Below are 24,746 nucleotides of genomic sequence, written 5' to 3' on the forward strand. Positions count from 1 at the left end.
TTACATTGACCCACTGAGAAGGCACTGTACAAAATATATTTTAATACAACATCTTACAATACATCAGACTGATAAGAAAATATATTTTTCCCCCAAATTGAAACCTATATACACTCACGACAAAGCCTTAAAATCTCTTACAGCATGGTCAGTCTCCCCCTAATAAGAGCTGATTAAAGTCTTTCAACAAGAGGACAGCCAACAAGATGAATTATTGCCTGATGGAGCCTCACTGAGACTGTGTTCGCTGCTTTTAGCATCATGGCTCTTCCTACCAACCCGACAACTAGACTCCGAAGGCCTGGAGATGGAGCAGGACCACATTCCAGATGACTCAGCGGGGTGATCTCAGCCATCTTCAGACTTAAAATAGGCAACTTTCATGTCCTTTATCACTAAATGACAGGGATGATGTATGCTTTTTAAGCCAATATGCTATTACTAATGTCTGATCTTCCTAGGTTTCTTAAGGCAAAATTCTATTCATATTCTATTCTATTCTATTCACAATGTAAACATTAGCAATACTTCAAAGCACTGCAAAACCTTTGCCCTCGACACTTACATTGAGACACCTCAGATAAATTACCATTTGATATTTTCCTTTCTTTTTCATTCATTTTTTTTTTTTTAAATTCCAGGTAACAAAAAGTGTTGTCTTAGTTTCAGGTGTACAACTGAGTGACCCACCACTCTGTCCACTGCTCAATGTGCACCGTGATGAGTGCCCTCCGACTGTCTTCTCAATAAAAAAGAATGTCTCACAAAACTGAAAATTCCTATTTAAAACTGAAAAACTAAAGCAAAATATTATGTAATCCAAATTTGAATTTTACTCTAATGCTATATGTCCTCAGTTCTTCCCCTTAAGAAAAAGAAACATTTAGATATTTTAAACATTGCAAATCCTGACAGGGCAGGGAGCGCAGTTGGAAAAACATTTAAAATGCGTATTTCTCAGGTGCAGTTGTTTTGTTTTGTTATGCTTTAGAATTCCCTTTGGGGAAAGAGTTATATAATTCCTGGCATTTTGAATTTGAGTGAATTTGAGAGAAATTCATTCCAACTCAGAGGATGTGGGCTTCCCATCTAGATTTTGTGTCAAATAATAATGATTGAGCCCTGCTGTCTACTGGACAACGTCGTCAGTGCTTCCACATCCATGATCTTTCTTTGCTGAACTTGCTCTTGATGAATAATGCGGAGATCAGCAAAGTGCGCTCACGTTACATTAAAAAAAAAAAACACCTTTTATGTTTATACTGATTATATTAAAGTCATCCTAGCTCAACGATGGTCAAAACGCACACAGGAAAAACGTTTCCTAATTCATTTTTCTCTTAAAATATAAGACAAAATAAAATGGAAGATGCATGACAACCCATCCTGTTTTTAAAATTAATTAATTTTTAAATTTTGTTTATATATTTATTTTACCATTTATGTTACCCTGTTTGAGATGGGACACAAAAATATTTTAGTTGAATTACAGTGACTTAAAATCTGAAGTAGAAATATCTTTTCTGAGGAAAAAAAAATTACAAAAACCAAACTTTCAAAACCACTAAGTCTGGAAACTGGATTAAATGGAATTTCTGTGTGGCTGCTTAATGGACTCAAGCAACATTTAATGCCACCTAGTGACCAACACCGGCATGGCAGCTGGATTAAAATTTTTTTAATGCTTGGGCAAAAAAATTTTCCATGATTTTGCTTTTCTGAAACAATGATAGGAAATTATTGTTCTCCAGGCAATGAGATACTGTCTAAATTACATAAACAAACTGCATGTGATATTTCCATAAGGAGGGGACTTTGTTCTCTGACACCCAGTTTAGGTGACATTTTCCGAAAGAAGCTAGAAAAGGAAGGCACAGAATCTTCTCCTATTGACCCAGATTATATCCTTATTGCAAGTGATTCAGAGTTAGTTGAGATTCATTATATTGTGCCATGGCTTCATTTACGCAAAATCCAGGTACATTCTAGACGCTTCCACACCTTCTTTCCCACATACCAGCCCAGTGTTTTTTCCTAACTCATCTGGCTGATCTGTAAGGTGTAAGGTGTCGTTTCTTTTTCTTTAAGATTTTTTTTTTAAAATTCACTTGAGAGAGAGAGAGAGACAGAGAGAGACAGAGAGACAGAGAGAACACAGGCAGGGGGAGCAGCAGGCAGAGGGAGAAGCATACTCCCCGCTGAGCAGGGAGCCAGATGCAGGGCTCCATCCCAGGAACTGGAGAGCATGACCTGAGCCCAAGGCTTAACCATCTGAGCCATAAGGTGTCATTTCTCAGAGATGTGGGGACAACCGTCTGTTCAAATGAACTCAGGTGTTGTTGCTAGGCAGACTCAGGTGGTAGGAGTAACAGGTTCATAGAGCAACCCAAACACGGACCCTGTGTCAACTCTGTCATGAAATGTAAAGGGTTTGTTTGTTTTGCTGAGACACTTGGAAGAGAAAGGAAAGCAGCCTATGTTCATGGAATAGTCAGCAAGGGCCAGGGGTCGTGCAGAGCACGGGCAGATGAATGATCTCCTTCTAGGTACTTACTGAAAACTGATGAGATGATCATTTCCTACTCTTGGAAACACCTGCTGACTATTTCCAGACTCCTGGGTCAAGAGTCCAAGACTTCAGTGGTAGAAAGGCAGACAGGGAAAAGCATTGGAACAAGCAGAGTAATTAGGGGAGAGATTTTGTAATTGCTCTAGGTGTGAAAATTGGCATCTCAATATTTAGCAGAAAAAAACCCCAACTCTGTCAAATGAAAGGACTGGAAAAATAACATCAAAATGGGGGAACACAGGAGTCACAGAAAACACTGCTCAAAAAAATTAGATCTTAAATAAGCAAATTAACTAAAGTTAATGGTTTTGCATTATCTGTGGATTTCAATTACCCAAGTGATTTGTGCGTTCAATTACCACAGATAATCGGATAGCTTGTGGAACAGAAAATCAGATCTGGGGCCATTATAAAACGCCAACGGGACGTGCCGCTGGTGGAAGTTGCCACACCTTGAGCCTGAGCAAGAGTCCCCACAGGTGGGCTGAAGGCTCCATTTTCAGCTCTACCAGTCCAGCTTCAGATCTGCCTTGCTCCATACGTATTTCCCTCCTCGCTTCAGAAACATCTTTTCATCAAATCCACTGAATTTTATGGCTTCTTCTACTCCAACATCCAGGATCGACTTGGAAGGGTCCTTCCGCCCATTCTGGCAATTCAGGAAGCGCATCTAGGAAATTCGAGACAGAATGGGGATATTTTTGTATAATTTATTCCATGAAACTCAATTTTGGGGATTAATCCAGAGTGATTTTTTGATAGTGCAGTTACTTCAACAAATACTTATTGAAGGCTGTGGGCCAGATACCATACCAAGGATGCTGACCTCCTTGAAGACCCTTTCTCTATTCAAGTAGCTCACTTTAACCAACATAAGCACGTTGGATCAATTAAGTGCGAGACAAACTGAATGAGATGCACAGCAGGTGCATGTCCCTCCGTGGGGGAGGGGTAACGTTCAGAAATTGTAAGCTGGAGAAAACAGCGTTGTGAAAGCACAGACACATGACACAGGATGGTGTCTTTGGGAAACTGCAGGTAGATGATATTGCTGGAGTGAAAGCAGCTTGTGCATAAATATATAGGCATAAAATTAATAACGTCTTTCGAGAAAGGGAAAGAGAGGCCTCAGAAAGGAAGTACAAAGGCAGGCAGGCAACCAGGCCAAGAAGACTCGTATATGCCCTGTCAAGGGTCCCAGTCTTCATCCTAAATTAAACACCTTACAGGTAGCAATGGGGTCTTCACGCTTCTCCTGACCGACCATGTCACCAAGCATCTTGTAGTAATACTTGTTGCATCAGAATGTTCTTAAAGTAGTAAAAGCAAATTTTGGCTCTACTATGTTTGTGGCAACTGTGTGGAGACCACAGAGTCTGTTGGGGAGTCTTGGTCAAAATCCCCAGCCAATCATGAGTCTCCAAAAACAAAACCTGGGGTGCTGGGGGGGGTCAGTCAATTAAGCATCCAACTCTAGATTTCGGTTCAGGTCATGATCTCAGGGTCATGAGATTAAGCCCCACTTAAGATTCTCTCTCTCCCTCTTCCTCTGCCCCTCCCCATCGGTCCCCGTCCTTGCATGCTCTCTCTCTCTCTGTCAAATTAAAAACTTAAAAAGACAAAAATAAAAACAAATTGACTTTTCCTCTCTACCTTGAGCCCACACGCTGAACATCAGTGCCCTCACCTGTCCCCTTACACTCGGCAACGGATGCTCCTACTGGGAAACACCAATGTGGTTGTGAAGCATCACTGATTAACTTGAAAACAGTAAAATACCAAAAGTCAAAATAAGTATTTCTCAAAACACCAAAGCCAAACACATTAAAGCCATTGTTCTTGTTGGAGCTCCTTTCCTCTTCCTCTTCCTGTTCCTCTTCTTTTCCCTTTCCTCTTTCTTTCTCTTCCTTTCTTTCTTTCTTTCTTTCTTTCTTTCTTTCTTTCTTTCTTTCTTTCTTTCTTTTCTTTCAAAATTTTATTTATTTATTTGAGAGAGAGCGTGCATGCACTCAGAGGGAGAGGGAGAAGCAGACCCCTGTGGTTCAGGGAGCCCGCCACGGGGTCCAATCCCAGGACCCTGGGATCATGACCTGAGCCAAAGGCAGGTGCTTAACCAACTGAGCCACCCAGGCGCCCTGGAGCTCATTTCTTAGAAGCAGGTCTTTGAATGGACTTCTTCATCCTGTATCTGAACTACTGGCAAAGGTTTATGAATCTAGCCCCCTCCTCTCCCAAAAAAAGACAGAGGAAAGAAAAAAGTGATTTGTTTTTCGAATTTGAGAAGGGGTAGATTTTCTTTTTTCTTTGCAAGGTAGAGGGGTAGCAATACTATCAGTGGCTTTGGGAGGGGGGCTGCAACGGCTTCTCACCGAAGCTAAGACTTATCAGTCAGGGACAAGCTGGCAGGATCGGAGCTATTAAAGGTCATGTGAAGTGGGATAGGACCTTCCTCCAAAGCACCCTGGGTCCCCACCGCCCAGGAACTCCCAGCCCGAGACAGCACGACAGAGGACTCTGCTTTTGCAATGTCAGATTCAAGGTGATACCCGTGAATCCATCGCCTGGGGTTGGTGCAAATACGGGGACCAGGTTCAAGCGAAGTCCTGCCCACGTGCTTAGCTTGGAACCGACCCAGGGCAGGAAGGGCTCTAAAGTACGAATGCTAATCAGTGACAATAAAAACATGAAATCCTGGCTCAGAAGAGAAATTGGGACCGGTTATGCTCATTATAGCTCAACTCTGGCATTGCGGCTTAATTTTTAATTTTTAAAATTCTTTTTATTTAAAAGTTTCCAAATTTTATAATCCACTACAAATACTTACATACTCATCCAGAATCAAGTAGGAATCTTTCATCTGAAAATGAGAAATTAAATACAAATTTAGTTTCAAGTGCATTTTTCAGTACGCGCGCTCAACGGTCTGTCTCACAGCTTTCTGACTTCAGGAGTCTACACTTCTTACGTGCCTTGAGTGGCTCTGGGTATGTCCCTTACAAGGCGACCCACCTGACGGTGCCCCCAGCCCCACCTTACATCTCCAGGGGCGTCTGTCTGTGTCCCTTCAGATTCCAGCAGATGCCAGCAGGCTGGGCTCTCTGCCCCATACTGGAAGGGACAAATGGCACTCTGGCAGTGTCTCTGACAATGAAATCCCCAGGCTAGTTGCCCCATTTCCTCAAGCTGTGGGAGAGCCCTGTTCTTTATTCCATATTCCCAATGGCTGTCCCCACCCTACCCTGAATTTCCCCCTTTTTCAATGTGTAAAGCTTTAATGCTATTCCCTGGGAGCTCCCCTGAAGATTTTAATGTGACCTTCATCACCTGTAACTAGTTATACCTTCTGTAGGTAGCTGGAAGGTGTGCCTATCCCCCTATAGGAAGCTATCCCTGCTCAAGGCCGTGTCCTTGGAACAGCTCCCATTGTGGGAACAGTACAGACGCAGGGTCCAAAGATGGGGAGGGGGAAGGGCAGCTGAAGCTCTTTCAGAGGCCACACCGCTGGGAGGTGACTGCACCCCTCCCGTCCCACTTGCTGAACCCTCTCAAGGATCAGTGTGTGGATCCCTCTGGGCTAGAGCTCGTGATTGGAATCAGTCTCGAGGCGTGATGATGAACCCAGCAGTGTTTGCTTCATACAACCTTCTGGTTAGACTCGGGCACCAAACAGGACACCTCTTTGTGGCGGTCTAAGAACCCTTCAAACTCTTCATCGCTGATGACGAACTGTTGTGCTTCCCGCAGAGCGTCGTCTCCAGAATTCTCCCCCTCAATCAGGAGGCACTGGAAGACCTGGAAACAAGGACGGTGTTTGCTTTGCGAAGAGCCTCCCCCCATTTTTACCCTGAACCTCATTCCCCGAGACCCAGGTCATCTCTTCTAAGCAAAGAAGACTCCTCTGACTCAGGAACAGTCTAGAAAGACATTGCCCCAGGGCCCTCAAAGTCGGGAAGTACCAACTGTCCGAAAACATAAAACTGCTCTAGTGTCTGTTTGATCTAATCTGATAATCTAATTTTTCAGACCACCGAGTGACAGCTGTTCAGTGCAGGCGGTAGGGACTGTACACAGCAACAAGAAAATAAATCGGTTGTGATGCCCAAACCAAGAAACGAGTATTTCCAAAATGTTGTTTCTGCTGACTTCAATGTATCCTTATTAAGGCCTCTTGACTCTGTGGTTTATTTTTCAGTTAATACACAAGGACAGTTTCCAAAGCCATGAATAGTCTTTCAACGTTCCTTTAAATAAATGTGTGTGTGTGTCTGTGCATGTGTGTGTCTGTGCGTGTGTGTGTGAATGCATTATTCCCCCGTAAGAAATACCATCATCTGAGAAGGAAAAACTGTCCCAGGGACCCGCTCCAGGTGGTACGAGACAGCAGCTGGTCAAACACAGAGCCAGCACCGGGCCCGGGTCTGTGGGGTTTTCATGGGGGGGGGGGGGGATTATATATAGTGTTTAATTAACATTTTCGTCTGCTTAGAATTAATTGTACAATTCCCTAACCATTGCCTTCTTTGCTCACTCTGTTCCCACCGCCTTCCTCTGTGCTCCCTGGTCCCCACAGACCCTGGTCACAAGGTAGTTTTACTATTTGCTTTCACGGTTGTCTTGCTCAGTAGGCTGTGAGTTTCTAGGGAGGGGACACCCGTCATCGTTGTCCCCACAGCACCCAAGCCCAGTCCAGGCACAGGGTGAGGAGAGAGGCCTGGCAGGGGTGTCACAGAAGGTGTCCCCCCAGGTTGGAAGCCCAAGCTGACTTGAATATCACATGGGTGAAGACACATATGGGCTTTGGTTCCAGAATCCACCAGCTCAAATGGAGCTTGAGAAGCAAGACGGGGGAGGGTGGCGGGATTGGTTGGGCAAGGTTGGGGGGGCCAGCTCTGTTGTCACTAGAGCAAGCCTCCGGGTGACAGGAAAGCCCTCCGTTGATACCACGAGGGCCCTTCCGGCCCACACAGGTTCAGTGCTGGTGGACTGTTGACGGCCCACGAGGCCAGGCCCTCCCAGGGAGGAGGCAGCCTGGGGGGCCAGGCACCTGACCCGGGGGCACTGATTTTCATCAGTTTGCAGCCTGCAGACGCCTGTGATCTGAGGCGAAAACTGCTTTCCAAACAGGCAGTAGCTCACCTGCCCCCCCGCCCCGAAAACCCAGGATTTTGACCAGGCAGTTCTGAAGTGAATCCGCAAGTGGGAGCCACAGTGGGAGTGATGGGACTGGAGAAGAAAGCTCTGACATAAAGTAGCCATGAGGAGCCCCTTGCAAACCAAAGCCAGGAGGGAAAAAATGTATATTCATATAGAGAGAAGCTGAAAACAGGATAATGAGGAAGACAGTAACTGCAGAAGTGAAGCAGAGATGGGGGATCAGGAAAAAGGAGAGTGACAGGCAGATGGTTCTAGAAGGAAAGTCTAAGAACCTGGAGCCTAGCCTCTGGCCCTTGTCCGTCCCCCTTCCTGGACCACAGCTCCCGTTCCTCCCCCCGTTCTTCTTTCTTTAGCTTCCCTCCCGTTCCTTCTGGGCAGGGGGTACAGGTCCAGGAAACTGCTTTTTAAACAGTTCCCTGAGTTGATTCTGAAGAACAGCCAGGGGTAGGAATAATTTACTGTTATTTCCAAGCGTGCACATCATGGGTGCCATAAATGTACCTTGAGACTGAACTTGAGACTTTTCAGTAGCTGATAGAGGGGTCGGTCCTAAAGCACAGATCGTTAATAAACTTTGCCACAGCCTGGGGATAGTGTTGTCCAATATCTTCTAATAATTCAATGAAAAATACATTAACAGAATTTATGAAGAACATATGTCCATTTATGAATAAGCCAAGAGTTTTAAGAAGAAATCCAGTCTTATTATATTTGATAAATACATACAGGTTAGGTTTTCTGTGGGCATATTTTTCAAAACCACCTCCAAGCACTGACTGTATCTTTTTTTCTTTTTTTAAGATTTTATTTTTAAGCAATCTCCACACCCAACGTGGGACTCAAACTCACACCCAAGATCAAGAAACTCACGCTCCACTGACTGAGCCCGCCAGGCGCCCCTGACTATATCTTTTGACCTTTATCCTCCCAATACTCCAGAAGGGAATCAGTTCTAGTTTCTAGAAGGGGAGACTGAGGCAAAGGGGGTGTAAGTAGTTTACAGTTTAAGAGAGCTGGAAGAAGGGCCAAGGACCCGGTTTCCCGGCTGGCTCGGCCAATCCAGAGTCCTCTCTCACCTGCACATTTCGGGTTTCAGTGTCACAAGTCTCTCCCAAACATTTTCTGAATTAAAGTCAGCAAAAGGGACACGGTACTTACTTTCCAGCGGACAGGGTTCAGGGCTTTAATCTGTTCCCTCATATCCTCGTCCACATTGAATCGATTAATGACAGAATTTATCTTGAAGGCCACTCTATATTCTCGACACCACGCCCTGAGTTTCTGAAGATTTTCCACATGGTTCTTCTTTCCTTGACCTCGGCCGATGAGGACATTGACTTGCTCATCAAAGCTGTCACAGGAGATGGCAAGGATGTCCAGATATTCACCTGAGGGAAAGTGAGCACCTTTAAGCTTTTCCATTCAACGACCAAAGCTTTTAGGCCATTTGTATCTCTTTATGATAAAACCCATCTTGCTTGTATCTAAGTTTTAATGCTAAAAGAAGACTTTTTCTCGTACCTGCAACACTCACAGAAATGGGAATTATACTTGGGACTTTTAAAAATCATCTTGGAAAAAAATACACACATCATGAGGTGATGGAGATACTCCCATCTGACCATCGTAAAATGGCACTTGTGTGTGCGTGAGCGTTTACGGGTATATTTAACTGAGGTCCTTCATTAGTATGTCACTTCTGGGGCAGTGAGTAGTTGGGATCCACGGGCAGTCACAGGTTTGGTAGTCCCTTCTGCGTATCACATACAGAACACTGCTCTGCAGAAGAACCTCAACATTTCTGCCAAGCTCTTTGGCTTCTTCTGAACATCGTTCTATATTGAATTCACCAACTACACGTTTGTAGAGACGCTGTGGCTGTGGTGTGTCAGATACAAGGGCGTTGGGTGCTGTGACACCAACATAAAGGGGTTTGGGGGAGGAGCAGAGTGTAAAAGCCCCTCCCCGCACGGCCACATATTTAGAGCTTTGCTTTGAGACCGGAGCACAGAAGATGTCGGTGATGATTATCTTTGTTTTGGTCTCTCTTCCATTGGGTTCTGTACCATTAATTTCTCCTCTGCACCCTTTTCATTTCCTCGGATGATCTACGTACCTCTTAAGCACAGACATGTGGTACCGCGCCCTCTATTCGCTGGCCACATCCTCCAAGTGGACCAAGTTTGGGTTTCCCTCGCTACTGTGACTTTGCAGAATTGACCGCAAAATTGATTCTTTTTTTTTTTTTTTTAAAGATTTTATTTATTTATTCGACAGAGATAGAGACAGCCAGCGAGAGGGAACACAAGCAGGGGGAGTGGGAGAGGAAGAAGCAGGCTCACAGCAGAAGAGCCTGATGTGGGGCTTGATCCCAGATCGCCGGGATCACGCCCTGAGCCGAAGGCAGACGCTTAACCGCTGTGCCACCCAGGCGCCCCCACAAAATTGATTCTTAAAACTACTCTCTAATGATAGAAGCTTGGGGGTCCAAGACCTTTAAGCAACTATTACCTGCTGTCTTAATCAGAGAGATTTTAAGTTCAATGTGGGGGCAAATTTGCTCTTATCCTCATGTGCACCCCACCACTTCTCAGTACAAATTGGAGGAAGACTGATGTGATCGATTGCCCGGAACTCTGAACCGTGAGTTGCAATCTATTAATCAGATTAATAATTAATTAGTCATACTAACTAGTCTCTAGTTTCTCCAAGGGCAAGCACTTGTCCTCTAGTTATGTGATAGGCTCAATGCATCCAGCACAAGCTGAAGCCAGAGCAAGCAACCGACCATCACCTGAAACAACCCAAGATGTTCTGAACACCGATCTCAAATAAATTCCTGACGGCTTATCGTTTTGAGAAGAGGAACTGAGTGAGTGGTCTCTAACCCAAACAAAAGCAAAGTTCCAAACTAAAATAGAGCCCTATTGCTTATATTAAAGCCTCAGTTGGTTTCCAAGTCAGCTGAGAATCTGTCAATGGCTTGATTCTGCCCCCTCTCCAGCTTCTGCTCTGTGACCATGATATCCTCTCCTCCTGCTCTCAGACTGTCTTGTAAGAGCCCTTGTGAAGAGAGAGTTAGCACAGCAGATCTGTTCGCTGAGTCCTCGCAAGTCTCTAGAAGCGCATGGAACTATGATGGGGTTTTGGCGAATCCCTGTATGACCACCAGAATGTTCTACATGTCTCCCATTGATGACGTGTCTATGTCTGGAGCAATGGCCATGTTAAATCAGCTTGTCATGAGCTGCTGGGACTGTTGAATAAGATTTGTGATGTACTTGGTTTTGTTTTCGGGAGTCCTGAGTTTCGGTTTCCGTGGATGGGCGCCCAGCAGTGTGTGCCTAAGTGACCAGCCCTGCATAAAAGCCTCAGACCCTAAGACTCCCATGAGTATTCCTAGGCAAAAACATTCCAGACATATCCTTATAGTTCACTGCGAGACAGAAAGCACATCCTGGAAGGGAAGGACTCAGAAGCCTGCGTCTGACCTCTCTGGACCGCAGTGACGCCTGTCCCCTGCTGTTTCTGTGCCGTCTCCTTTGCTCCGATGAACCTTAGCCATGAGTCTAACTGGCTACTGAGTCTTGTGAGCGCTCCTAGAAAACTGCCAAACTTAGAGAGACAGTGGTTGCTCCCCGAAGGCTCTCTTGGTCCACGCAAGCACACTGACTTACCCCCGGTCCTTTAAACTGGAGGTGGGAAATCGGAGGCTTACTGACCACGCAGTTATACATAAACATTGCTGTTGTTTTTCCCTCATGACACCTAATAAGATTCCAAAGTATTTGCAAATATTTAATTGGGAGATTTAACATAGAACGTAGATTTCTGAATATGGCAACTCTAACCCTACATTCCCGCAGAGGAGAAACGTCGTTGGAAGCTCATGACTCACTAGCTGTCTGTGTGTCCACCACGAACAGGGTGTGCTGCTTCCCTTTCTTCATGGCCGCACACTTGCTTATTGGCTATGACTGAAGCGGGTTTTTCTTCTGCACCTCCAAGTTCACTCATTCACACGGCCTCTCCCACGCCCGCACTTGAGCTTCCGACCCTGGAGGCAGTGATCCCGCGGAACCCACTCTTGGTACCACACTGGGCACGCACAGAGAGCCAGTGCTGGAGGGCGAGCATGGCTCGGGGACATCGCCAACAAGCCGACCGGTTCTCCCCTGCTCACACCGTTCCCTAACCCTTTCTTGCCTCCATGAATCTGGTTCCCAGAGTTTACATGGAAGCTTCTGACCCTGTTTCACTAAGTAACTCTCTTCGCAGACGTTTTGGTTCTCACACATCATCTTTTGGTCTTGCCCGATTTACCTTTCCCAGAGACTTTTGACTTTGTCTTCCTGCTTCACCTTCGTCAGATGGGCTGCCCTGCCCTCATCCAGTCTCCCCTCCCCATGCCCATCTCATCACCATCCTGGGAAGGGTATGTGGTCAGAGACTTCCTGTGAGCAGCCTCAACAGAGAGTAAATGCACGTAAACGCAAGCCCTCCTGCAGTGATGTCAAGGCTCCGAGAGCTCATGCAACGTGAGAACAGAGAATAGCGCTCAGGGGCGCCTGGGTGGCACAGCGGTTAAGCGTCTGCCTTCGGCTCAGGGCGTGGTCCCGGCGTTATGGGATCGAGCCCCACATCAGGCTCCTCCGCTAGGAGCCTGCTTCTTCCTCTCCCACTCCCCCTGCTTGTGTTCCCTCTCTCGCTGGCTGTCTCTATCTCTGTCGAATAAATAAATAAAATCTTAAAAAAAAAAAAAAAAGAAAATAGCTCTCTAAGAGTTACCACTGTCTCCTAAAATGACAATGGTAATAACAGCTAATATTTCCCACGGCTCCCTAAGTTCCGGGCACTGCTCTAGGGATATCACATCCATGGAAACTCAGCTAAAAAGGAGCTCCACGGTCTGAGGATTCGTGGTTCGCCATCCTGGCCGCAGAGTAGAATCCCTTGGGGCCCCCCAAGTTGGTCTGTGACACACCTCAAGGTTCTGATATAATTAGTCTGGGATTCAGTACCCACCCAGATATTTTACTTAACTTTCTTCAGCAGCCAAATATGTGGCCAAAGGTAGGAAAGGCTGTTTTAGTCCAATTGCTTCATTTATGAGACTAATAAAGTGATAGTTCCTTTAATATTTAAATATTAAACATTAGTAGCAAGCAGCAAGGTGGGGGTTGCGGAACCGTGTCAGTGTCCCTGCTAGCGGCTAAGCTAAAGCCACAGGCCTCAGCACCTGCTGAACTGGGATGCATAACATAGTTGTGCTAACATTTTCTGTTACCTGTCTTGCCACACCTGTTCGTCAACAAGTATAGGGCTCTAAGTAGAGAGCCCCGCAGAATGAAAGCGTCCTCATGTGTGCATGGCTTGCAAAGGGATTCCAGTTAGGTGTCTTTTCCGGGGCCCCCTTTTCCTGCCCCGCCCGCCCCCCCCCCCAACAATCACTGCAGCAGCGGTGAAGGCAGCGTGATGCCAGGAAGCTCACCGTAGTTCTGGAACCAGCGCTCGCGGATGAGGCTCCCGTTGCTCACGATACTCACGCTGGGCAGCCCCAGCTCCTCTTTACAGAACCGCACCAGCTTGCCCAGGTACTCGCCCCGGTCGTGAATAAACGGCTCTCCTCCTGAAAAGTTGATCTTCTCCATCCCTGGGAGAGGCAGAACATGAATCTTTCCTTCTGTTTTTTCTCCACTGCACAAACACCCCTTATTATTGTAATGACAAAAGTAATGTTTTCTCAAAGTAACAAAAAACGAAGAGATTATCCCCAGCCCCCACCCTCCCCCCAACCCTGGCTCCCCATGCTCCCCAGGCATTCGGCAGCGGGGGGCAGGGGGCGGATAAGCATATACAGAACCCAGGGCCTAACCTTCTCCCCTGCTTTAAAATAGATGCACTTTAGGGCACCTGGGTGGCTCTGTCGGTTAAGCGTCTACCTTTGGCTCAGGTCATGATCTCAGGGTCCTGGGATCAAGTATCCGGCTCCCTGCTGAGCAGGGAGCCTGCTTCTCTCTCTACCCCACCTCCCTGCTCCTGCTCTCTAATAAATAAATAAAATCTTTAAAAAAATTAAAAAATAAAATAGATGCACTTTAATGTAGGGAACTGCTTCCACGGATGGATGAGACAACACAGAGATATGCAGAAAACCCCCTCCGCCCCCTCCGGAATGCTCTTGCTTGGGGACTCTCAGACTGAGACAGTGCAGCACTGGGGGAGCCCCTTCCCTCTCCCACATGCTGGAAGCCTCTTGGCCTGGAATTCCTGCCCTTTCTTCTCTTGGTGAACTCCCTTGTTTTCAAAAAGCCTTTAGTAGTTTCCTGAAAAAATGCAAAATATGAATCAAGATGCGAACTTAATGTTTCCAAATGCATCTGTGATCATTACTTTGACCAGGTATAGTATTCTGGGTGAAGTCACTTTGCACTCGGAATTTTAAGGGCATCATTTACTGTCTTCTAGGTTTTAATATTATTGTTCAGAAGCCTGATTACACTGGGATTTATAACCCCTTTTAAGTGCCTGGCTTTTTCCCTTCCAGAAGCTTTCTTTCCAGTGTCCCCAAATGCAAGGTTATGTGCTTTAGCGGAATCTGTCTCTATTCATTGTTCACGTAAGGGTCCTTGGTCGAAAAATACAGCTCCTTCTGGGACAGGAAGTTTCTCCTACTATTTGTTTGAGAACTCCTACCTCTTCTCCAATGTGCTTGTCTCTCTGGAGGTCCCACTGCTGGTCTGCTGGCTATCGGGCTTGTAACCACCAGACCTTCCTGCTCTGTCTCCTGCGTCCCATTTTCCCAAGACCTTATCTTTTAGTCTATTAAAATTCTAATTTTAGAAATCCCAGTTTCCATTCCCCAGACTCTCCCACATCCTGTTTTCTTAACGCATTGCTATTTCTTACATGTAAATTTTCTCTCATCTCTCTGGGATTATCAGTTACAGATGTTTTGAAGGTTTTCTATATTCTCTTTGCTTATTTGTTCTGGCACCCGCCTTTTATTTCAGTGTTTCTATTTGTCCTTTCTTATTTGAGTGATGCATAAAAGAGCAGAAGGGAATTTCCGTGATTGAGGAAGAAATCCCTATACAGCGACAGAGAAATGGATTATGCCCCACATGCTGGGAGCCTTGGTCTTTCCTCTGGGCCATTCTGTTCTGCCGGAGAAGACTCTTCATTTCCTGCTAGGCCATATCCCCTGGCTGCCTGTGCCCCGGAACATGGGCTCTGCCCCCCCAGGCCGACTCTTACACTCTGGTCTCAAGTATGGTGCATTTCTTCTCCCTGCTCCACCTGGAGTGGCTGAGCACAGCCTCGGTGGTCCAGATCCTTCTGAAAATATTCCTTCTGTCATCCACAGGACTTGGGGAGGGGCTCTCCTCGTGGTGGAGGCAGCAGTGAATCTGCCTTCGACCTGTAGTCTCGCTCCTGCCTTACCCCCTCCTTTTTGATCAATGCTGTACTTGCATGATTGGATGGTTCTGTCTCTGAAATGCTCTGCATTCCACGGGGCAGTCTGGTGAACTCAGGCAGCCACTGTCCTGCAGCCACATGCTGAAGACGTCCACGTGCCATCAATCAGTTCCAACAACCATGTGTTGATTTGTGGTTTTGTTCCCCTGCTTTCAGTGATGCTACCGGAATTTTAGTGGAGCGAAGGAAAGATTGGAGGGAATGGGGACATTAACTAGAAGGTCCAGATGATCTTGACATTTAGAATGTGTACGGTGATATTATCATCGTGGAGTTCATTTTTAATTCAGTTCAGTTCAACTCAGTTGGCTGAGTCTTTATTCGATGCTCTGTGCTAGTGGCTGCATCAGAGTGGGTCATTTCCAGAATGAACCCGTAATCAGTAAGCACCTGGCTCCACTAGTGAGGTTCAAAACATCTGCTCCACTGGACTTTGAGGGCGCTGAGGGCACAGGCCCCGACACCACTGTGTTTCCGAGCATGGTGAGGAAAGGACCCGGGGTGACATAGCGCAGAAATGGAAGCACGTGTGAGACCAGAGGAGGACGCATGAGACGAGTAAGAGCAGCAAACAGGTTTGGTCATAGAGCACAGTAATTAGAAGCACCAGCCAGACGAGCAGAGAGGGCTGGGGGAACATATTAAGGGCCAAATAGCAGCACATTACATCATGAAATTCCCTGAGAATGTTATTTGTTAATGTCTGTCCAACAAACTTTGTACCTACTAAAAACGAATCCTGTGCTTGGAAATTTAATTTGTGCAAATTCACTGTAGCACAGCTTTTAAAATGCCGTCCTGGCTCAGCGGCGAGGTCCTGGCTCAAGGCTGGTCAGGTCCGCTGCTTGAGCAACCAGGGAACTCCACACCGCAAGCACCTGATCGACGAGACCCTCTCTCCCTGGGCCACTGTCCTCTGCCCTCTGTGTCCCAGGGCAGGGGCTCGGACAACCGGGGCAGCCCCTGTGCCCAGAGCTCGCTGCGATTGTTCAAACCAGCCCATGCGCAGCTGGCTTTGTCTCCCTATCAGCTCCTTCCTGTGAAAACCACAACGACGGGGTTACTTCAGTCCCTTCCAGCTTCCACCCAGGACTTCCTGTGCGGTGAGCGGTACCCTGCCGCAGGAACGGTAATATGTAATACGCGTAATACAAATTACACAATGCTTCCCAATTTTTCTCTCCTGATCTGCATCTGGCCTCCCCATACCTCACCCAAGGTAACAGGGTTCAGGCAAGCGTTCATCCTTATACTCATTCAGCAAGGAAGGAGTTATTATCCTGGTTTTTAGTTGCAGGAATTGAAGCTCAGGAGGGTTCAATGATTTATTCGAGACCGTAAGACTAGGGGAAAAAATGGAGCTAGGATGGATACCCAAGCTCCACAGCCTTCCATGTTGGTCAGTGGGGTTGCCCTTCATGCCGGCTCGCCCGGAACAGCCCTGCTTTATGACAGACCAAATGACATCTGCTATTCTTTCCAACACCGTCTTCCTCTCTCAGATGTGTCTATGACTGGACAGTGATCAACTCCATCATCTCACTATTGAAATCCAACGTGCTGGGAGCCTGCCTGCGTGACGGTGGTCATCGTTCATTGGAAACATCATTATTCCTGCAGGTGTGGTGAAATGGGGTCAGATAAACTGGAGAGGGTGAGACAGTGTATTGGCCAGCGGCCCTTGATGAGTTTGAGGGGAAGAAGTAGAGGGGATGAAAGGAACCGAAAGCTGGAGGAACGGGATGTAGGTGCGTAGTTAAGATCTTAGGCAATCAACAATTACTTCACAACGATGTTAACATACAAAGAGCGATCGCATTACAGCACAGATCAATAACTGACGCTCGCAGTGGCTAAATTCTATTCAGTCTTCTCTGTAAAAGCGAGAGAAGTAAATAATATACCGTAGAAGCATCTTCCGCCCGAGTAGTACATTTTAAATATAATTTACATTTAGCTTTATATTTTTAATCATCACCAAAATAGATTTTCGTTTATTAGCCAGAAATCTCACTTATAGCCAGAAACTCACATATGACCTATGTTATACCTTGATCATTTTTAATTAACTTTGACTTTATTTACTTAAAACTGAGAAATCATTATATAAAAGTATTAATCATAACCATAATAGTTTATACTCTATTTAAAAACACCTGAGTATTCACTTATTTGTGCCAGATCGCACTTTTTTGAGGTTGGTATAGGTGTTATTTTTTTTTTTAAGATTTCATTTATTTATTTGAAATAGAGCTAGAATGAGAGTGAGAGAGAGAGAGAGCAGCACAAACAAGGGGAGCAGCAGACTCCCTGCTGAGCAGGGAGCCAGATGCGGGACTCGATCTCAGGACCCTGGGATCATGACCTGAGCTGAACCCACTGAGCCACTCAGGCACCCGGTATAGGCATTACCTTGATTATCTACATTTTAAAGATTGTTAAACTGCTATTCAGAAAAGTTAAATGCCTTGACAAGTCTTACAAGTGTTGGGGCAAGAACTCTAACCCTGGCCTTGTGAGTCCAGAGTCTAAGGTCTTCCCACGACACCAGACCTCTCTTCATTCGTTCGTTCATCTATTAATCCATCTCTCCAAAAACATTTATCAGCCCCCTTTCATGTTCTAGATATCCTGCTAGGCACAAAGACACGCAGAATGCTAAAATTCTACCTTGGAACTCAAACTCTTTGGGGGCCCAGATATTAAAAACAAAACAACAAAACAAAACATAATGGTATAATTTAAAAAGTGCTATAATAAGAGCACCTGGGTGGCTCAGTCAGTTGAGAGTCTGCCTTTGGCTCAGGTCATGATCCCAGGGTCCTGGGATCCAGCCCCATGTTGGGCTCCCTGCTCTGTGGGAAGCCTGCTTCTCCCTCCGCCCTTCCCCCTGCTCATGCTTTCTCTGTCTCTCAAATAAATAAATAATAAAATCTTTAAAAAAAAAGTGTTATAATACACATTTGTAACAGGCACCAAGGGATCACAAATGAAGGAGAGAGGGCATTCCAGAAAGAGAGGACAGCATGATCACAGGCTCGATTTATGCCGGTGTTGGGGGAGAATGGGTGTAACACGATGTGTCTGCAGCACAGGGCACTGGAGGCATTGCGGCGGAGGAACTTGATGTCCCAGTGGGGACAGCAGAGACAATGATACGAACTGCAGCAATCCAGGTGAGAAATGGGGAGACCCTGAGCCCACTGGGAACAGTGAGGTGGGCTGTACTTGGATGAACAGCTGTGGATGATTGAGCAAACGTAATGGAGAACAAAATAAGTCAGATCCAGTGCAGCGCAAATGGTATAATTTCGTTATATAAAGTACAAAAGCAGGCAAAAACTATTGTCTGTTAGAAGACAAACTCATGGTTACCCTGGCAGGAGCAGGGCAGTGGCTGGAAGGAGATGCTTCTGGATGCTGTCATGTTCTCTTCCAGGATCTCGGTGCTGTTTACATGGGTGTGGTTACTTTGTGAAATTCGTCCAGCTAACCCCTCAGGATGTGTGCAACTTTGTGCGTGTATGTTCTACTTCCATTAAAAAAAAGTTAAGCAAATTGAGAAAGAGTTGGCAAGGCTGCTAAGTTACTAGCTTAGCTGGGGCTGGAGGAAAGACAGGAAGACAAGGTGAGAAGGAAGAACAGGTCTGGAGTGGAAGATGTTGCCTTCAGATTAGCCAGGCTGGGCGCTCTCTGAGATGCCTTCGCTGTACTAATGTGATGAAGTTCGGCAAGGAAATCTTGAGAGCAAAGTCACTGCCATATTTGTATTGTAAATAGTTTCTTCTATTTAGCAGTAACTAATAGTAACTTCTTTAAAGTTTCTCGTTAGGAGCACATACATGATTCAAAGTAAAAGACTCAAACATTGTAGTTCTTTTTTTTTTTTTTTTTTTTTTTTAGATTTAGAGAGGCAGGAGAGGGCAGGGACAGAGCAAGAGGGAGAGAGAGAATCTCAAGAAGACCCCCCCCCAAGTGTGGAGCCTGACGTGGGGCTTGATCTCACAACCCTGAGATCATGACCTGAGCTGAAACCAAGAGTCAGACGCTTAACTGACCGAGCCACCCAGGTGCCCTTCAAACATTGTAGCTCTTAAGTGGAAGTTTTGTCTTTGTTTTCAACTTGCCTCATTAATTATTTCTGGAAAGCCCGAATCTATCAGTGCTTTGGACAAACTCAGAAAGTGGCACAACTTCCCAACCTGCCTCCTGGCACATGCTGGGAGCACGGGGAGCCTGGCAGGTGCACAGACTTCTGCTCCCTTGGAGCTCTAGGAGGGCTGGGTTTGCATCCCTTACTGTCTGCACCAGCCAACCCTGGTTCCAAAGGCCTAGGCATCCACCCCAAATTTACCCTAATACTCCCTCATGAGATGGGATGGGGAGCATCCCAAAATCTGCGGGAGCTCTCCCACCTGTGGCTGCCCCCTGCCGGCAGCTGCGCCCTGATTCCCTCCTGGGACTGGGGACTCACCGGCTTCCTGCAGCAGCCGTAGCCCTCGCTTGGCCTCAGCCAGGGGCAGCACAAAGGACGTCTTGGCCGTGTGGAAGCAGAAGCCACACTTGTAGTTGCACTGGCGGGTGAAGTGGTAGTTGACGCTGGTGGGGGTGGTGGGCTGGTCCGCGCCCTCCTCCTCCCCTCTGCTCTCCTGCAGTTCTCCCCGGCCCCGCTGCAGTGGCGGCTGGGTGCCCTTGCCCCTTGCCAGCCAGAGTGCTGACCTGAGCCAGAAGAACCAGGGGACCACGCTGCCCCATAGAGAGCTCAGGGGCTTCCTGAAAGCGCTCAGCAGCTTTCCAGCAAAGGCGACGGGCATGAGCATCCACATGGTGGCCAGGTGCCCTGAAGCTGCACTGAACCTGGGGATTCAGTTTATATGTGCTGGGGACAGCCTATCACACAGGCAGGATGGACACACCTCTAACTCTCAGCTGAGCTCGAGTTTCGATTTTCTTCTTCATGAAAATGAAAGTTGGAACAGGGCCAAGACTGAAGGCTCAGGATCAGGGCTGGCATCTGCCTCTCTCTGCCTCACCTTTCACCTGTCTTCTAGGTCAACAGAAGCCTTCTAATCGGATACAGATGAGGACCTTGCTATCCCTCCGTATCTCCATCTAGCAGAGAGCCACAGCCTGGAGAGAGATACGGTCACCTCTTCAGAGGCATTACTCATGCATGACACCGCATGGAAGCTCTGCCCTGGCATCCTTCCTACGTGGGCCCGCACTGACAGTTTGTATGAAAGTCAAAGAATGCACGTATGACTGGCCTGTGCTGGCTGAGGACAGAACCCGCTCGCCTCGGGGCCCCTTTCAGATCACAGTCAGAACGCACAGGCACATAATAACATTTATCCTCAATCTGTCTTTAGGTATTCATCTTACGTATTTTCATAGTGTTGAAACATAGATATTTATGTTTTCCTGCATATCTATTTATGTATAGATTATTTTTTAATAATCTCTACACCCAGCGTAAAGCTCGAACTCATGACCCCGAGATCAAGAGTTGCTCCCTCTTCCGACTGAGTCAGCCAGGTGCTCCATTTCTATTTTATTTTTAAAGACCAAAGGAAGGGGCGTCTGGGTGGCTCAGCTGGTTAAGCATCTGCCTTCAGCTCAGGTCATGATCCCAGGGTCCTGGATCAAGCCTCACATCGGGCTCCCTGCTCAGCGGGGAGTCTGCCTCACCTTCTCCTTCTGCCCCTCCCCCAGCTCAGGCTCTCTCTTGCTCTTTCTCTCAAGGAAACAAAATCTTTAATAAAAAAAATAATAAAAAGGGGCGCCTGGGTGGCGCAGTCGTTAAGCGTCTGCCTTCGGCTCAGGGCGTGATCCCGGCATTCTGGGATCGAGCCCCACATCAGGCTCTTCCACTATGAGCCTGCTTCTTCCTCCCCCACTCCCCCTGCTGTGTTCCCTCTCTCGCTGGCTCTCTCTCTCTGTCAAATAAATAAATAAAATCTTTAAAAAAAAAATAAAAGACCATTGGAAAATCAGATGCTTTTCTAAGATGGTTCTTAATTGTCAAGAGTTACAGTGGCTTCTTCCTTATTTTTACAGTTTCTTAGAAAGCACTGTCAAATTTTGTGCTGAACGTTTTTTTTTTTTCTTTAGTTGTCTTTAATCAGAGTTGTGTTTGAGCAGGAAGTCTAAAGTTTTCTTGAGACCTGTGGAAGTTGCAACTCCAGGGAAGCTTCTTGAGACCTGTGGAAGTTGCAACAGTCTTAGTGGGGAAGCTTCTGGAGCCATGAACCCAGCTCATCACTTGCTACGAGACTTTGGTAACTTACGTTACTTCTCTGGGTCTCCAGTGCCTCGTCTGTAAATCCAGCTGTCTCATGGGACGTTTTCGTGAAGACTGAAGCGGCTGATGCGTGTGAATCACATAAATCGGGACAGTGTCTGGAAGACTGTAAGTGTTCAGTTAGGGTTAGCTATTGTTTTTCTAGTAGTGTTATGTTCTGAATGGAAACAAAGATGACTTTCATTTTCCTTAGAAAGGAAACTGAAAGCAAATTTAGCAAAATAGCAAGCCTGTGTGTAATGATTTCCAATTATGCACTGGCGGATAGAATCCACGTGCTTGCAATCTGCTTATCCAAAAGCATTTTGAAATATCACCACGGTATGATTCAGTCAAGAAATACTCTTTTTTCTTTTTCTGCTTGATCACGTGTATACGAAGAAACAGAAACCGAGTCAGTTTACATTTCCAGTCGAGTATCAGGTACGGCACAGAGGGGAGCCATGTAGGCTTCTGAAGCCAAACATTTTAAGGTTTGAATCCTAGTTCAGCCAGGAATGTTTAGTTTCGGGTAAATTTCTTAACCTGCCTGATCTTGTTAACACAACTGGAAAACACGGGTATTAATATCACACTCACACAGGGCATTTTCAGGATGAAATGACGTAAAGTATGTGAAGCACCGAGAGTACTGCTCGTATAATAAATTAGCAAGAGCTAGCATACCCTCCAGCAGTGGGTACCAGGCACTACCGTGCACTTTGCATGCACTAACTTCTTTAACAGCTGGGGAAACTCATGTCACACAGGGAGTAAGTGTTTGAAGTGGGATTTAAACACCTGCATCACCGCTCAATGACTCATCATTATTAGCACGTTATTTTATTATTTTTTTCCTAAGTCTGTTCTAACCAGACCAGTTTTATTCATTCATGTGTTCATTGACTCATTCATTCATTCATTCATTCAGGCATTCTCTCCTTCCTTCTTTGCTTCAATAACCATTAAGAACCTATTTTTTAGATAAAATATTAATAAATATGAATAAAATAGAAATAAAATAAATAAGTCAAAGTCTTTTCCAGCAAAGAACTCACAGAAGTCATTGAACATATGTTCTATTCCTTTCAACTTGTCTTTTACCATTCATTTAAGAGTAAGGTTCAGGACTGGTAGACTTCCTTATTCAAAGCCATGGCTTGCACAGGCCAGGGAGGGATTTTTTCTTCTAACTGCTCAAGACGGGGGTAGGCTGGGGGGAGGTACAAGGCAGCCCCCTTTAGGCTTTCTACCTGGGACTCAGCCATCTCGAAAGGCATCCAAATGCAACCGGAAAACAGCCAAATGTCATCATCGTTTTTCTTTAGCCAGAGACTTTTTTCTCAAAACACCTGCTCATCCTTAATGTACTCCATGCTCCCTGATGTGGACCGTTTCCTGCAGGAATGTCCCAGCAGCGGCTGCAACCCATTAGCAGACTGTGGAATTGGTTCAGTTATTTGCAATCATTATAACGTTTCTGTGCCAAGTCTTCTGATGCATATTGCACATCAGTACCATACTTCAACTACTACACATACATCGAAAGGTACACAATTCATGAATGCACAGCACAATGAGCTCTTGGCAGCATGAACACATGTATGTAAGGAACACCTGATCGAGAAATAGAATTCTACCAAGAATTCTCCAAGACCTTCCCCCAGGCCCTGAACTCTACCTCTGCTCCAAAGATAACCCTGTCCTGTTTTCTAAAAAACATACTCTAGGTTATCATAGCGTGGCCTCTTTCTGTTAGGCTTGTCTCACTCAGTGCTGTGTTTGCAGACCTACCCACTTTGCCCTATCGAGAAGTTGATTGTTCATTTTCATAGCTCGCATTTATTGATTCCATTGTTTGAATACACCACAATACATTTAATTGTTTAAGATGAGCATTTGGAATATTCTGCTATTACACCATGAATTTTCTTGTACATGTCTTTTGGTCGACATATACGTATGCATTTATGTTGGGTATATACCCACGACTGGAATCACTGGTTCATATGGTGTATGTGTGCTCCCCTTGAGCACAGACCTCCAAAGAGTTTTCCAGAGTACTTGAACCAATTTACACTCCTGTCAGAACACTATACGTGTAGAAACATCTCTGCACTCTAAATGCCCCAGAGTCAGATTGCTCACAGAGAGTAAGAATGATCTTGTTCGCAGAGAACTAAAAACATCTGAATCTCTGAATTGCTCCTTGTCTATGAGCCCATACTTCAACCACATATCTACAATAGTTCCCATTTGTCCAAAAGCTGTACCAGAATTAAAAGTACACCCATGCTAAATCCAAATTGCTTAAATCATAAAATTTATTTGCTCTCAGTTCACCTAATGTTTTTCATCTTTATCTCTATTCTAAATGTTTGAGTTTTCCGCATGGGATTTTTGTTTTCAGTTTGCTTGACAAACATTTTTGTAAAAATTTATTCATTTGTCAGAGAGCGCACGAGCGTGCACACAAGCCGGGGGAGTGGCAGACAGAGAGAGAAGCAGGCTCCTGGCTGAGCAAAGAGCCCAATGTGGGACTTGATCCCAGGACCCTGAGATCATGACCTGAGCCAATGCAGGACTCGATCCCAGGGCCCTAGTAACCTGATACAAAGGCAGACGCTGAACCGACTGAGCCACACAGACGTTCCTGCTTGACAATCATTTCCCAAGGTATCAGCTAATGAGTGAAAACAAAACATCTCAACAACTGTGTAAAAGCTGCTATACCGAGGGACCAATGCTGCCGATGCGGGCTTGGGGCTGATAACAGCATGCCACGACCTGCAAATTGGACCCGAAGGCAGGACTTCAGTTTGGCCCAGGTGCAAATTTGGCGATATGTCCTAGTCTGCGAATCAGCACAAGGAGGGGGGTGATTCCAAGAAGAGGGGAAAGGACTTGGGTCAGAGTGAGAGCGAGACAGCGGGTCAGGTGGAGGCTTGCGGTCGAGTATGGGGCCCAGGAGTCTGCACCGCACTGAAGAGCCGGGGAGGGAGGGCGGGGGCAGCGAAGAGAACCAAGCTAAAAGGCAGAGCTCTGGCGCGCGCTGTCTCCGAGACACACTCACAGACACACGCGCGCGCGCGCACCCGGGCCCTAAACAACCAAGGAGGAATTCGCGCAGGGCCCGGGGCTACCCGCCCCCTCCCCGCACACGGCGCCGGGCCAAGAGCACCCTCGGCGTGGCAGCCGGGACCGCGCGCGCCACCTACGGCCGTCCCCTCCCTGTGGCCCCGTTCGGGGCGCGGACCGCTAGCA

The 24,746-nt window shown here is 46.3% G+C and overlaps 1 protein-coding gene across 5 annotated transcripts; it reads right to left on the minus strand.

Moving 5' to 3' along the window:
- Positions 1–22: 22 nt before the first annotated feature.
- RSAD2 (radical S-adenosyl methionine domain containing 2) lies at positions 23–24,715 on the minus strand. Of its 5 annotated transcripts, none has more exons than XM_087863884.1 (8): positions 24,216–24,715; positions 21,490–21,609; positions 19,677–21,403; positions 13,215–13,376; positions 8,882–9,111; positions 6,212–6,361; positions 5,394–5,426; positions 23–3,239 (listed from the first exon to the last, which is right to left on the minus strand). In XM_087863884.1, exons 3-8 carry the CDS (start codon positions 20,026–20,028, stop codon positions 3,075–3,077), a joined length of 1,092 nt encoding a protein of 363 aa, XP_087720010.1. In that variant the 5' UTR covers positions 20,029–21,403; positions 21,490–21,609; positions 24,216–24,715; the 3' UTR covers positions 23–3,074. The 5 variants fall into 5 exon arrangements, with proteins under 5 accessions (XP_087720010.1, XP_045670601.1, XP_087720009.1 ...); XM_045814645.2 differs by having other exon boundaries at positions 19,677–19,776; positions 22,736–24,715; XM_087863883.1 differs by having other exon boundaries at positions 22,736–24,715.
- Positions 24,716–24,746: the final 31 nt, after the last annotated feature.

This window comes from Ursus americanus, chromosome 7 (genome assembly GCF_024610735.1).
Source record: "Ursus americanus isolate L20-20 chromosome 7, mUrsAme1.1.p, whole genome shotgun sequence".
Classification (NCBI taxonomy): domain Eukaryota; kingdom Metazoa; phylum Chordata; class Mammalia; order Carnivora; family Ursidae; genus Ursus; species Ursus americanus.

Excerpts from the sequence above, each read along its gene's own strand:
- RSAD2 (XM_087863884.1), bottom strand. The coding sequence starts at position 20,028 with ATGTGGATGCTCATGCCCGTCGCCTTTGCTGGAAAGCTGCTGAGCGCT. Across the intron at positions 5,427-6,211 it reads TGCCCGAGTCTAACCAGAAG|ATGAAAGATTCCTACTTGAT; the intron begins GTTGTATGAAGC and ends TCTCATTTTCAG. Across the intron at positions 3,240-5,393 it reads ACTTGATTCTGGATGAGTAT|ATGCGCTTCCTGAATTGCCA; the intron begins GTAAGTATTTGT and ends CGAATTTCCTAG.